Below are 16,840 nucleotides of genomic sequence, written 5' to 3' on the forward strand. Positions count from 1 at the left end.
GCGTCGGGTGCCCAAGTGCTCACCAACCATGTGAATTTGATGCAATATCTGTTTAGGTTTCGCCTAGCGGCTGATGAGTTGTGTGTCTGCGGGGAGGTCCAGTCGAACGAACATCTTATGTTCGACTGCTCTGCTCTTGGGGGGGGGGCCAGAGACCGGGCCACCCTGGAACTTAGAGGTCAGGGGGAAAACTGGCCGCTCATAAACGGCGAGTCGATGTGGCGAGAGCCGCATTGTCGGACCGTGTGGGGGTTCCTCGATGAGGTTGCGATGTTCAACCGTCATCGTTAGATTTTAAATTTAAATGGGATTTATTGATTCCTTTAGCGGAGCTGTGGGAAGTCCTTATCCGAAATCATGGCTGGCCACCAGCCAGTAAAAGCTCCAAGCGCTTTAAATGGTGGACAGGCACTAGCTGGCTGACAGCGACCGAGGCGTGGCCTCGGTCTCTTTTTAACTTGTAACGTTTTTTAGTTTTAATTTGTAACAAGGGGCGCGCCTCCCCGATCTAGTTTTAATTTGACAAGTGAGCGGTAGGGACACATAAGCGGGTGCTGTACGGCACCCAGCTTAACCGCTCACGCAAGATAGGAGAGCTCACTAGGAGCATTAGGAATAACGAGGTCGCAAATCTGTTTTGAGACACAGTAGCCGTTTTTTTGGCACGGAACATTTGGTCTATGCTCTAGGACGACCGAATGGGGTGGTGGCGGGAGAGATGCCAGTTAACCAAATGACTGCTGGTTGCAACAAGACAGCACCACTTGTCAAAAGCTCTATTATGGAGACGTTACAGGTGTTTTGGATGCAAGAATCATTTCTAAAGGATTGTGGCCACCAAGATTCCCCTGACTTGATCAATCCAGACTTCTTTCTGTGGGGTTACTTAAAAGAAATTGTTTATAAGAGCAATTCACACACTTGCAGTAATTGAGAAACATTACCAATGCCATTTAAGAAATAGACAGGGTACGGCTATCAAAAGTAGTTCTAACAGGGTCAAACGTGTTGACAAATGCATAGAAGTGGACATCATTTTCTACACCTGTAAATTATTATGCGTTTGCCAATAAACGATTACTTATTTATTGAATAAACTAAGTGATGGGTCCTCTTTTAAAGTTGAAACTCTAGTAGTAGATAATGATTGGAGAATTCTGAGTTGGATTCGATATAATGTAAGAACCGTACTTTTTTTTATCGTACCTGACACCATAAAACATTTTTTCCAAGTAGAATATAATAAGTTAATATGTGAAAAAAATTCACTTTTAATTACTCTTTTAACATATGATTACTTTTCTATTTACAGAAAATTTAAATTTTGTTATTTTTATTTGTACATAAAATGTGCATGATTTATTGTTAAATAATTATTACCTACATATGAATACACTTCCAAACACAAGAGTTATCATTCTTACTTTATCAAGCTATAAAAAAGTTATCATCCATTTTACTGAAACCTGAAACTAGAAGACATTTTTAGATTTAAATTTAGTTTTCATATCTGCATTTACTTATATAATTTTCCTTCTATTCCATAATTCATTTCATATCTGTGTAAACTGCCGCATAAAAATTAAAATATATAAATTAACACAGACATGTTATTAGTTTTACTTATTTTAAAATATACTTTTTAAATAATGTTGCTGATAAGGAAAATCATCAGAGATAACATAAAATATTTTCCCTTCGAACTGATTCTCGCCTATAATAGTTTTTAGATAACACTCGTATCTGACATATATATATACATATAGTGGTTTCTATATGCTACTCTTTTACCTAAAAACAGCTCAACCGACTGAGCTGAAATTTTGCATGAACATAGTTTTTATAACTGGGAAGAACATAGGACTACTATGGTAAAGAAATGTTTCAAAGTTCAAGACTGTGGCCGTTTTAAATTGCTTGCTGTAACAACTGGATTATGTTCCTTGCGAATATTCAACTTTATTATGCCCAACCGTTGGTAGTATCGAATTCGTAGACCACTTGCAGTTTTTAAAATTTAATTTTCTAAAAAAAAAAATGTTTCCCTTTTTCGACATTTTTTTCGGCTATCGAGAAAAGTAGCTCTAAAATTGCGACGATAACGGCACGGCAGCTAACAAACACAACGGCTGCCAATGTTACTGTGTATGCGACCAGTTGCAACACTTCCCTTTTTTCCTGTTTAGCCTCCGGGGATTACCGTTCAGGTATTACTTCAGAGGATGAATGATGATGATGATATGTATGAGTGTAAATGTATGAGTGTAAATGAAGAATAGTCTTGTACAGTCTCAGTTCGACCACTGATGGGATGTGTGGTTAATTGAAACCCAACTACCAATGAACACCGGTATTCACGATCTAGTATTCGAATTCGTATAAAAGTAAAGTAACTGCCTTTACTAAGGCTTGAACGCTGGAACTCTCGACTTCCAAATCAGCTGATCTGGAAAATAAAAAAACACCTAGTGCGGTCACCTCCTAGTGGTATTTGTCGGGTAACGCTAAGATCCGTCCAAAATACTTTTTTACCCGTAGAAAGGATGGGCAACAGCTACAATTATTATAACCGACTATTCTGAAACCAGTATTCTTCAAATCACTCAAAGTTTCGAATCCTGTGCTCACCAATAAACTGTTGCTCTGAAGAATTACAATGTACAGTTTTTATAAACTGAACAGGCTTTGATATTTATCTGTTCTATTCTCACAAGCATGAGAATAATGAACACAAAAGGGATCCGGGGAGTGGAGCCCCCTGGCTAGATTGGAAGGCCGAGCGAAGCGAGCCTTATCCAGCTAGTATAATGAAATAAGCTCTTTAGTAGAACAAATTGTTGGTAAGTGGATTTTTTAATTACTAATTATATAATCATACCAACGGGCCATGTTTGATAAAATTAATATACAATTTTTGTTTGAAAGCAATTAAATCATGAAAAAATTAAAACGACTTAAGAGAGCATCTTAATCTTAAACTTCATTTTAACTAAAAGTAATATTACAAAAGAATTTCTGTATAAAACTTTTCTTGGTTGATTAATAGACATAGAAGAATTAACGTTTATATACGTTTCATTAGTCATATAATAATTTTCATACTTTTTCTTTAGAACACTTTTTTTTAAATAAAAACGACCATCAAGTGTGTAATCGAAAGATAACATTTAAGAGGAATTAACAACAACAAAAATAGAAGGGTTCATATATTTCTGTACTTTTTACAATACAACTACGAAACAACAAATAAACTACGGCAGCAAATATGTTCATAAAAGCATTTAACGGTTTATGTAGGCTAATTAAAAGACCTAATTTACTAATTTATTCCGTTACATTCAATTATGTCTGAGAACTAAATAGTGAATATGATAATGATTTCCGCATGTCTCAATACAATACTACACCGTACGTAAAGCGACAACCGCTTTTGCTTTCATAAATAATAAAACGAACCAATCAACTTAAACGTATGGAATGTTTTTAGACATTTATCTACCATTCTGCATTTTTAAGTTAACAATAAAAATTCAACGGATTTCAGAAGTAAAAGTTCTGACAAAAATGTATTACTTCACAAAAAAAAATTATTTCTTGAAATTAATACATTTAAAGCTTATTTCCTTCAGTTAAATTCTAAGCAATGCTTGAACAAGAAGAGGCAAGGAGATTAAGTGTGCTCATGAACATAGGATTAATACAAAGAATGATAAAATGACTGGAATGGATCGTGTGAAATGGACACTAAGGAAGAAGGATGAAAGATTAGAAGTGTCCAAGATGTGATCAAGGAAAAAAATATGAATGAAAGGCCTAATTCGTAATAATCCAGGGATATAACCTAAATATCTAGTGCAGTTTTACATTTTAAAGAACGTTTATAAAAGACCCGCGTACTAAAGTTTTAAACGTTCATTTTCAATCCGTTTAGCGAGATATTGTACATGAATTTAATCTGTTGAGTGTTCAGTAAATTCAGTAGATTTCAATAAAAGAGTATAGGTCAACAATCTGTATCCCTACATCACCTTAAGAGAAAATTAGGCATTTAGCAGTTATTCTTTTTCCTGTTTAGCATCCGGTAATTGCCTTTCAGATAATACTTCAGAGGATGATATGTATGAGTGCAAATGAAGTGTAATCTTGTATAGTCTCAGTTCGACCATTCCCGAGATGTGTGGTTAATTGAAACCCAACCACCAAAGAACACCGGTATCTAGTATTCAAATCCGTGTAAAAATAACTAACTTTACTAGGGCTTGAACGCTGGAACTCTCGACTTCCAAATTAGCTGATTTGGGAAGACGTGTTCACCACTAGACCAACCCGGTGGGTTCATTTAACAGTTAGCAAATATAGTCGTCTGTTAAATTAATCATCTTAAAATAAATATTTTTTTTTTTTTTTTAAATGTTGAATAGTAAAATACAAGACAACTAAATTGAAACTTGTAATGTGAAAATACTCTTGTCGATGTCGGTACTGAGTCATGTCGGTGTCGGTAAGTGTGAAAACTGCTATTACATGACGAAAGTGCACACCACACTGAGACCTTCAGACTACGCAACGGTATGTCGTGTAATTCAATGGGTTTTCAGCGCTTCAATATGGACTATTCCGCTTATTTACGTAGCCGTTTAGGTAGAAAATTAGCTTCATATAACATAAACATATGGGGGTAATTTTCATCAACATCCAAACGCTGTAATATTTATTGATAAAAATTCATGCGAGCAACTAAATCAGCATTTTTTAATTGCTGAAAATTTTAATTTAATAGGGGTGAGAACTAAAGACCTTATGTAAGATTCGACGGATATATGGTTTATCGATATTCAGTACTAATGCATGTTTAATCGCAAAACGATTTGGACTGCGTGTTATGCAAATTCGCACTTTATAAATGTTTTCTGGCGTTCTAACACTTTTTGCTGCTATTCTATGTTTTGAATTAAATGTGGACCCAGTTTTATCAGGCATTTTAACCTTCGACTGAGCAATAACCTTCGTATAGTTTTGTTCATTTTCATAAAACTGTGTAACACAGAAAAGCACTATGTGTACCATTCCATATTTACGAAATGGTATTGAATGATTCACAATATATGAAGTTCAGCGCACTCATCCGAACGTCAAATAAGTAACCAAGCTTTTACATTTTCCCGCTTCACTGACGTTCCCTTTATAATTACTATAATTTGATAGAAAGTTCTGTCTTTTCATAGTCTTTTTTATTTAAAAAATGTAACATTTTATTAATAATGCGATCATTCTTCATTATAAGCAGATATGAAATTTCAAAACACCATAAACTAATTCCTAATAGTTCAGGAAGAATTATCCAATAAATAGAATTTAGAACACAGTAGTTTGAACTTTTCCCATAACTGGTTAACATGGCTGCATTAATATGATATAGGTTGATACGGAAACCATTCAAAGTTAAACTAAAAGCACTAGTTACAAATTTCTCTAGATCAAACAAAAACGCTTATTTAAAATTCCCTTTAGATAGGAACGGAAAGTTGTTGATAAATGTAATTTGATAATAATGATCAATCCAACCCAACTTGGTTTTTATATAACAAATTCATGTTACTACCACTGTAAAGTACCCCTCTACTAGTATCAGTTATTTAGATTTTCTTCTTTTTAACTAAGAAACAGTTTTTCAGCGTAATAAATATGTCTCATCATATTTGTTTGAAGGACAGTTGAATTCAATACATGTATGTATTGAAAATATATAGCTACATATTTTGCGAAGAATAATGGTCGTGATGCAACTTGCCTTAGTAAAGTAGCTTTTAATATTCTATTATCATATTTGCTTTTAATACTTATATTTATGGAGTAGTATTCTTGAAAAACTTGAGATACTGATGATTACTTTTCCTATTGTTTTATTAATCTATATTTATGTAAAATCAATTATATACAGACAAAAGGTATAGTAATATTATTCCTATTGAATCTGAAAGGTTGCCAACAATAATACTTATTAATTAAACATAAATATATATATAACCTAGCCAATCTTTCGCAACTGGTAATTGATTAACATTAAAATTGTATCTATTGTTTACGTAAGTTTACAATTAATTGTCAACTCGTAGCTTCGTAACGGCTGCGTTTAAAAAAAATATCCAACAATAAAAATGACTTAAAATACTATTTTCTACCCAAAACTGCAATAAAAACATGAGGTTTCAATTTTATATAATGAAGTTGGCCGCCATAAAAAAGTGAAGATTTCAAAATTGGTAATACTGTATTTTTAATGTAGGGAAAAATCTAGGAAAGATTTTTCTTTTAAAATTTCTCATAACATTTATACTTTCTGAGATCCTAATAATGGTCATCTTGAGTTTGATCACCTGTATATGAATACAGGTGTATATATATATATATATATATATATATATATATATATATAAAGGTGATCAGGTGATACATATATATGTATATACAGGTGATCAAATTCAAGATCACCTGAATATATATATATATATATATATATATTATATAAACTAGCCAGAATGTAATTTGCTTAAGTAGCCTAATTAATAATAAATATAGTTGAAGAGAAAAAAATCAGATGACAAAATTAACTTTTGTAAATCCAAGTTTATGTAATAGACTGTATTATCAGATAAATGTGAAATTCTTACCTTTACTCATGCCATTTGTATCTCTAAGCACAGAACATTCTTCAATTGTACCATATTGACCAAACATCACCCTAACATTACTTTCCGAGCATTTTTTTGATAACATTCCAACAAATAATTTCCTTTCTGCAACAAAAAAAAAATACATACACTTTATTAATAATAATAAAACAATCTTTAAAATGAAATATATTTTTTTAAGATTAGTAAATAATAATAATAATCATCTTTATTCCACAAAATTAACAGATTAGAAATGAAAATAAAATTATTTAGTTATAAATTCTTAATAGATAAGCTTAGTAGACATACAACCAAACAATATAAAATAATAAAAGTAAACAATTATTACATACTTAAATTATAACGGTCTTTTATATCAGTAGTTCTATATCTTCTCAAATCCGAATTTATTACTGCTAAATGATAATTTAAGAAAATACAGTTAATAAATCAAAAGAACGAAGAACATTTTTTTTTTTTAATAAACATAACGTCAGCAATGATGATGCTTTAATCAAAAAGATGATAAAAACTTATTATTAATAGAAACGACCTAAAACTAAGCTGTCTTCAAACAACTCCAGATCTCAAACAAAAATTTAGGTTATATATTAAGTATATATAAATATACACGAGTACATAAATAACTTCAGTAATTTCTACCACCTTTGATACTATTCAAACAATCCAAAAATAAAAGCTGTAACATGCTCTTTATTTCAAAACGTTATCGTACACATAAGGCCTATCTGCTCTCTAAAAACGAAAAATCAGAACCGGAAGTTTCATACATATATTACTTAATAGGAACAGTTTCTATTTTTATGCATTTAAACAATGAGTACTTTTCCGTTTTATTATACTATTATTTTAATATTTAGATGTGAAGATCATGTTAAATAAATAATCTATTAAAGTTTTACAATTATTTTGCAAATATAAATAATAAATCTGCAATGAACCAAGAAAACTGTAATATGTGTTACAACAGATATATAACTATCTATAAAAAATCCATCTGCTCCTTCTTAGGATCCTCCCCAACGGTTTTTTTGCGCTATATTAAAGAAGTTAATAACATTTCTTGTCTCAAAAAATCTATGGTAATTAAAATTCTTGTGGGATATATTTTCTGTCATTTACTTATTAACAATAAAAATTGGATAAATATGATATTATTGGAGTTATTACCCAAAAAAGTGTTTTGATTTTAGGATAAGGGAGGTCTCCAAATAAAAAATTAATATCAAAGAAATTCGATACTGTCAAAATAAAAGATTAACATTAAAGAAATTCGACACCCCATTCGAACCACGAACCCTCTCAATTGTTTAAATAGTGAAAAATTGTAGCTGTCTTCACCATAAGTTCCCGGAAATTGTAAACAAAACTGTGGTATTTGAGTAGAATGGGATTACCCTCCATCCCATCCCTCTAACCAAATCATACTACTAAATAAAACTGAAAAAATTCGTATTTCACGTATTTTTTTTTCTTTTCAAAACAGAATTCTTATTTTGGGTGCAAATAAAGATCTCACAGATTCCGAAAGATTTTGGAATCCTACCTACCCAGGTCGACAAGTCTTTTTCAATGAACTAAAACTGAAATATTTAGAGAATTCGTTAAAAAAAATAATATTCTAAATAGAACAACCAATAGTTTCGAAAATTTCTGAACTGCGTTATCCTCCCTAAGCCCTTTTTTCCTTAAATTAACAAGAGTTGGATATCATTAAAATCAGAACTCGCCCGTATTAAACCAATGAAACTGATTACTAACTCACAATGAATAAAATATCAATAAAAATAAGATCTTTAAAGAAATACTATTGAAATTTAACTAAGTAAAAATTACGTGACTAGCGAAATAAAAGTAAAGTGCAAAATTAAAATTTTGAATAAATAATCCTCAAAGTCGATATGAGAGATGATATCACACACGCATGCGTGCGTTAATGGTAGTAAAAAAAAATATATATATATATAAATTAAATTAAAAATATTCTGTATCATTATACATGTAAAACAAACTAAACCGACAAAATATTCGGACAACATAAATTACAAAACAATACAGAAACAAAAATTATTTGATTTATTTTACAAAAAAATATATATATTTTTTTAAGATCATATATTAATAATGTAAGAGAAATACAACGTAGTGCTTCCATGTTTCTAATATTATTACGTAATTAAAAAGAAAACATAATAATAATAAAACAATAACTTTACATAAACTATTACATTAATGACAAGAAGAAAATACAAATTTCTTCCAGTCATTAAAATTAAAAATTCAACACAAATTGTTTAAAATATGTAACACATTTATTAAAAAAAATCCGTAAATTATTTCTTTTTTCTTTAAAAATCTAAAATATAATAATAAAATTTATTTCCTACCAGAAAAAACGTAATCCCTTTAACACAAACAACTCCAGAGACAAAGTTCAGTAGTCTCAAAATAAAAGCTCGTAAATTTCAATCATCCAGAAAAGAAAACACCAACATATATGCACAAATACAAGCACACAAAAAAAAACTAGTAAAAATCCCTACAACCAAATGAGTTAACAAACGCACGAAAATAAACTGATGCACCATTTTAACTTTTCACTACAAACTCATGAAAGGGCGTTACTACTGACATTTTACGTCAGAGATGTAAAAATAAAGAAAGAAAGAAGAAAACAGTGAAACATTCTGCAATTCGTTTTGATTATTTCAACAAGCGAATTTAAATTAACGACTTTTCTAAAAGAAAAAAATTGGTTGTCAATATAGAAGTGACAAAAAAGCGGGAAAAGAATTTAAAGAGAAAAAAAATTTTATTAATGGAATTAAAAATGGAAATGTAAAAATGTTTAACTTGGTTAAGTGTTTATCTGATTCTGTTTTAACATTTCCACCATCCTAACTTTTTAAAAAGATTGGTCCTGACCAAGAAAATTTAGCAGATCTATAATTTCTTTCTCCTAAAATAGCTTCTAAATTTTTAAACACTTCCAACAATTTCATAACTTCCCTGGCTTCCGGAAGGCTTAATTTTAGTTTTCTCCAGAGGCATGATAATTAACCACAATCGAAAAATTTCCAGGTTTGAGTTTGCCGATGGGGAATAGTAGAATTGTATAACATGAAGATCTATTTCATGGGGATACTACAGGATAATTCCTCCAATCTCCCACTTGAATAATCTTACTTTACCGTCCTTTCAACAAAAGTATAAAATTTTGTCAACACACTGATTTTACTAAATACATATGCCGATGCAATAATCTAATTGAAAAATAGGATTACAAAATTTTAATGAAAGAAAGATAAATTTTACATTTTCCAAAACCTTAGGAAAATAATTTTTAACAACTTATAGGGGAAAAACATTTTTATTAAAAATTAAGGAAACAACATTGCTAATGAATGCGCTATTAAAGAAAAACTGTCCGAACCTTTTATATCAATGTTAAATTGTACCATAATGACCGAAAATTGAAAAGAAAAATTAAATTACCTCAGATTTTCAAGATAAATTTGCGTTGTAAATGCACTGAAAAAAGAAATTACAATCGATTAACTCTATCCATATATTCTTTCTTTCGCACGTATCTACCGTTACCTATTAGAAAAAAAAATCATGGGGTGAACCCAAAATTCATTCTAATATGCCTTAACACCGACGCTTAATTACTACGGCATTACAATACTAAGGATGACAAATAGAAAAAGCTGAGGGACGCACACGTGTAACAAATTTTACACATTAATAGCATCTGGGAGTTCGAGCACTCCCGTCAGCAATATAGAAACAAATGCTTTTATATAAATAATTACTACATTATTTTACACTATCATTTTAATTAGTTTTAATGATTCATTAATGCACTATCTGTCACCGCTTTCAGTTTGAGCAGTATTTATAGTCAAATAAATAGGAATTTACTAGTAAAGAAAGTGTACTCCAAACCAAAACATTATTAAAACTCGTCTTTATTTACTAATTTCTTTATTTTCTCCTAGCCCTAGAGAATGATCAACTGATTTTGTAAACCGAATAATTTGTTTCATAATTACTACAATATTTTCTTACTAAACGGCTATCGGTTAACCGGAATCTATATTACTCGCTTAACTTATACATTTTATTCACTACAATAAGTAGCGTAAGAATTTAATTAAAAGTTTAAGATACGATTGCGTCTCTTAATAGCCCTGAACCCTAATCCCTCAGAAGTCAAACAATTTTACTTCGGTAACGAATAATACTGGCCAACAAAACTTAATATTTTGTTTGTTAAATGAGAGTGAATGATTGATTCTTACAGTATTTGTTATACTGATTTCATATATGTGAATAGATTTTTTCTATCGGGCTCTGTTTTTTGCAATTGAAATTTCTTTTGAACAAAAAATGTACGGTGAACGTAATACATTACACACATTTTGTACTCGTTTAAAATCTATTTCTTTTGGATTTTCTGCTATAATTTTCTGTAGGTAGATCCCTCTTTAGATTCCAACAGTAGTTAGATAATATTTTTGGGTTCCATTTTCCCTGGTACCGAATTTCTATTGTATATATAGAAAGCGTTCTCGATGTTCATCACTGATAACGCTGAGATTGTTAAAGAAAAAATGTAAATGCGAATGAAATGGATTTTGAGTGACATGTTACACCCACGTTCTTTGTAGTTATGAAGGAGTTCACTCACAAGTTCTCTGTATTTACTGGTCTTATGGTTTCCAAGGAAGTTGTTTACCATATTTTGAAATGATTTCCATGCAGCAACCTCTAAGTCACTCAAACATTCTTCAATCGTCGGATCACTCCATTTGTGCTCCAAAAAAAGTATACCTTCCTTTATTTTAGCATCGATTATATTAGGGAATTTATATTTTAGAAACTGAAACTCTGCACCATTACGATCCATTGTTTAAAAAAACTTTTGAATAAACCTAGCTTAATGTGCAGTGCCGAAAGATAGATTTTTTTCTGGTTTTACTAATGCCTGACTAACACAACATTCTTCTTTTCTACTGTCGGTACCTGTCTCTTTGGCCACTGCCCCTTTTACATAATGGTTTTTCCTATCCCTGCTCACCCACTCACACAAAAAGCAACAGAACTTAGTATATTCAAGTTGCAGTACAAGTAAAGGCACTATTACTTTCAGATCTCCATAAATATGCCACAAATATTTCTTATACTGCATCCTGCTCAATACAAATTTTCATAAGACTCCTTCATGTGAACAGCGTATGCTAATGGTATTAAAGTGTATTTATTTCCAATGTGAAGTAGAACAGCTTTCAAACTAAGCTTTGATGAGTCAATAAAAAATTGCCATTGTCAGGATAGTGAATATGTCCCAACGCTTCCAGCAAAGAGTCCACATCATTACAGTACAGTAAGTTTTCGCACTGAGAGAAGAAATGTTCAAATTCTGACTCTGTCACGGAAAGCTCTTATTTTAGCGTTTGGTTGTAAAAGATGTCATCCTTTCAGTCTTGATACTAGTATTTCTGCTGAATTCTTTGATAAATTTAGATCACGAGCCAGATCATTTAATTTCGATTGATTAATTAAAGGGCTCAGTGTATCTCTTTTCTAAAACGTTTGGATCTCTTTCTTCATAGCCTGATAAGTCAGCACAAGATTCAACATTTTCATTTTCAACTTTATCTAAGTTCATGTTTCTGGTGGTACTGGAATTGGAACCTTTTGGCTATGTGGCACTAGCCGCATGGCAGAAGGAATATCAGGGTATTTAACAGTACGTCTAGTTTTACATGTTATCACATATATTTTTACTACACAAAAATAAGTTTGTAGTGTGATCCTTCGGTTCTCTCCAAACCATTGGAATTATGTATAAATGGTATGTGACAAGATCCATTTAGCCAACCAGTCAACAATGTTACACAAGAAGCAAAGAAAATATGAGAAGCCTGATCTGTGATCACCTAATTTACATCCAACATACAATTCATACGAATTTTTTTATCAGCGGATTTCTTTTCTGAGACTTCAACACGTTACCTCCCCACAGACGTAGCAGAAATTGGATGATTAATCCAACTGCGAGGTATTGTTAACACATTACAATAACCAATGTCATATATTATATCATAGTCTAGTAAATAATAACGACAAAAATAACTAATGAGTGGATATGTTTATAGCAAGAAAGCAAGAAAATAGGACGAACGAGTCACATTCTTGTTCATTGTAATCAGTGTGTAAATAATAAACATGATGACTAATGTTTAACAAATCAAAGTGTGAATAATTAAAGGACTGTAATAAATAAAACAAAAGCTACTTAGTTGATAATAATATAATAAAATACGTTCACGAAATGCTATGCTTATGAAGTTCATGCATGATTCTGATTGCACATGATGTTCATGATAGAAGAATTCTGATTTCATATTTGAAATCGGCAAGAAAAATACTATAAGAATCCATTTTAATGTCTCATTTAATAAAATCATTGTTGATCAGTGTAATCTCCTCCTGCTTCAAGCATACATATTATAAGTACTGCTGTATGAAGTAGTTTTATTTTGATCTGATTAACTTGGTCTTTCTTTCACTCTACTTATTTGGGGAGAGATTACAACTATCGCTTTTCAAAAATATTTCAAATAGCCTTTTTTTTTTCTTTTTTATCATTGTTGTCTACTTTGTAGTATTTTGCATTCCATTTGATTTTATTTTTCTTTCGATATAACCTCTAAAGATTACCTTTACATAGCTCGGACTTCTTTCTTTTCCAAATTACTCTACATCCTTTCACTAATCTTTCTTTTCATCTCATCATTCAATTTACGATTTTGCTTTTTCTTCTACTCTCTAGAAATTCACATCTATTCACTTTCTGAAGTTCAGAATTCTGCTTTTTGATTATTGACTATTTTCAAAAGCTTTTAATTCCCAAACTAGCTTAATTTTGTTTTTCTTTTTTCAAAAGAATTAAAAATTTTAGGGTAATATGCATGCTCTCATTAATTCTATACAGGTATCAGTAAAACTTATTTCTTAAAATTCTTTTTTCTTTTAGATTTCTTTTTCTGAAAATCTTAGTAATCACCAATCAATATAGAGGGTTCTGGAAATAGTACTGTCTTATAATGCCTGTTTTTTTTTGGAGGGTAAAGGGATTTCTCGCTTTATACATCCTTTGTTAAATTTATATACTATTTCCATTTACTGTATTCAACTTTCAACCCTAGTTTTTCAGACATTTGGCTTTATAATTTCCCCTACATGTTTAGATTTTTGTTATTGAGATTTTGATTGTTTGAGTTTTACTTTTGGCATCTGAGAATCATTCTCTCTTTTTGTTGTAAGAAATCTGAAGCCTGATTTTATTTACATATACTTCCAACATTTTAATTTTGATTTCAGTTTCATCTACATTTTTAGCTAGGGCAACTAAATTGTTTGGAAAGGCTTTCATCAAATTCAGACATTTTAATTTTGTTTCCATTTTGATGTTTTTAATTCTTAAATTTTGAAATTGTTTATTCCACTTTCAGACAACCTTCTCTAGACCACAATTAAAAAGTATTGGTTATAGACCACCCCTTATCTTACACACGTTTTGCGAAACTTTTCGTTACAGTGAATTTTCTGCCCCAATTGATTTATTATTTAAAACGACATGTTTAGTAATAGTTTTTAACAAGTAATATTATGTTAATACCTGATGGATGTCGGACCCAAAGTTTAATTCAAGTCTGAAAAATCGTTTTGACTTTTGACGGATATAGATTAAAATGAATCCAATTATAAGATAAATGAATAAATAAATAAATATAGAAATAAAACGTAGAGAGCAAACGAAGAAGAATAATAACTAATACTACCTTAAATATTTTTCGAAAAAATGACAGTGGCAATGCTGACTCAAAAGAATTACTGAAAGGTAGAGCGAGGAGAACACATTAAGATTAAGCTATTAGGAGAAAACCAGAAGGACGGATTACCAATTTTAGTTAAGAAAAAAATAATGTTGCACTCCAGTGATGATTTTTGAAAATAATATTGCTTTCAGTGTTTTAGCTATCTTTCAGTTTGTTTTTTTTTTTTTTTTTTTTTTTTTGTATTTCATGTTATGTTAGTAGCTTTTAAAATACTGCAATGTACTGTGTATTTTTGCAATAAATTTATTAACTTTTATACTTTTCTTCTACCTTTTCACATAGTTGTTGAGCAGTAACTGCATCAATTGCTTAACACTGCTACTTGCCAACAACCCACTTTGTACTGTTATTCATAATTTGTAAAGTTTTGGAGCCGAGCTCACAAAAAAGAAAAGTTCAAACTGACCCAAAACGATTAAAACTTCAAAAATGTATTTTTTGGCAGGAATCCTTTTCCTTCATACTAGATCACATTTTGGGTTATTGCGACTATAACGAAACTAGCTCGCAACTGGCGGTGTTCGCAAAAATCTGATTTGGACTACAAACTTAATGTTTTGGAACCATTGGGAAACCAGCTTGCATTTGATGGTGCGCACAAAAATTTAATTTGGTTTTCTAACATGTCAACCTTTAAGTTAAAGGATGAACTCATACCCATAAACCCAATTTTTGGCCTCTACCTCCGGTTCCTATGAACCAATTCCCTTGAAAATCAATAGGGCTCTATTCCCAATAGGTTTATTTCATTCCACCCATTTCATCAAAATCTGTTAAAATTTACTTCGGCAGAGCGGAAAAATTGTTACGCGCGCGCGCAAACACACACAAAAAACAAACATTACAGAGTCGTGTCCAGGAGACTCCAAACGGTAAAGAAAAGTTAATCTCACTTTCTGCCAATACCCCTTTAGAAATTCTGACAGAGCGCAGTAGCGATCTCTACAAAATTCTTTGGAAATCCACTAAAAACAAGTTTCATAGAATACCGTAATGCGTATGCTTTTAAAGCAAATGATTATTTTTTAACGGTCTAAAAAAACACAAAGCACACATACAATAAGAAGACTTAAGCAAAAGTAGTATGTGATTCAGTAACCCACCGAGTTAGTCCAGTGGTTAAACTCGTCACCGTAAATCAGCTGATTTCGAAGTCGAGAATTCTAAGGTTCAAATCCTCGTAAAGGGAGTTACTTTTATACGGGTTTGAATACTAGATCGTTGATACCCGGTATTCTTTGGTGGTAAAGTTTCAATTAACCACACATCTCAGGAACGGTCGACTTTGAGTGTACAAAACTATACTTCATTTACATTCATATATATCATCCTCTTAAGTAATACCTTATGGTGGTTCCGGAAGCTAAACAGAAAAAGAGAGAATGTTATGATTCCGTAAAATCATATTTTAGTCATAAAGCAGCTGGATACATGTCTATTCCTGTTTAAAAAAAAAAAAACCATCGGTAACGTTTAAAAATAATTAAAAGTTACAACAGTTAGCAAAATCTGATTAACATGAATAAAAACGTTCAAACGTCAAAATCTTTAATATGCGTATACTGACGGAATTTATGTTATCTACGCAATGCATTTCCTGAGTGGTAATGCTGTACACCTGTGTGTATACGTAAAAGCTGTTAAATATATTGAAATATGCCGTAATAGAGAAATGGAAAATAATTGTCATAAAATAAACATAATTAAAACATCCTAGTCGTAAATTCATGCGACAGTTAAATAAAAAAGGTCACAGGAAAGACTAAAAAAAAAATGAAACTCAATTTTATGTAATATTTTTTTTTAATTTAGCTAAACATTTTATGAAGAAATTTCAATAGCATTTAATAAAGGACGTAATAAATTAACGAAGTAGCTTTAACAATTTTAAAACATACAAGGAAGTGACACATCAATAGTATATGAATAGAAAAAATAATCTTTTTAAGTACAGTATTATAATAAAATGAATGATACGTCATACAAACGTGATACTTCAATAAACGTAACCTTACCGCTTTATAAAAATGAATACATTCATGAAACAAAAATTCATAGCAATAATTTTAAATCTATACGGTATCCAGTCGATAATAAAGAATAATATAAATAGTACGTACCAGATTTCCTTCAAGATACAACTGACTTTCAATTTTTCAATTTTTTTCCATTAATTACAAACTTCAATTATAATTAAATTTAATTTTCATACTTAATAATGAAAAAAATATTGGC

The 16,840-nt window shown here is 30.8% G+C and overlaps 1 protein-coding gene across 23 annotated transcripts in view; it reads right to left on the reverse strand.

Moving 5' to 3' along the window:
• LOC142325978 (CUGBP Elav-like family member 1) overlaps positions 1–16,840 on the reverse strand; it is a 1,952,897-nt gene that overhangs the window by 128,415 nt on the left and 1,807,642 nt on the right. For all 23 annotated transcript variants that reach the window (XM_075367994.1, XM_075367987.1, XM_075367984.1 and 20 more), the window contains one exon: positions 6,672–6,797. In XM_075367994.1, the coding sequence (XP_075224109.1) occupies positions 6,672–6,797 (126 nt within the window). The remainder of the gene's footprint in view (positions 1–6,671; positions 6,798–16,840) is intronic.

Source organism: Lycorma delicatula, chromosome 6 (genome assembly GCF_047948215.1).
Source record: "Lycorma delicatula isolate Av1 chromosome 6, ASM4794821v1, whole genome shotgun sequence".
NCBI lineage: Eukaryota > Metazoa > Arthropoda > Insecta > Hemiptera > Fulgoridae > Lycorma > Lycorma delicatula.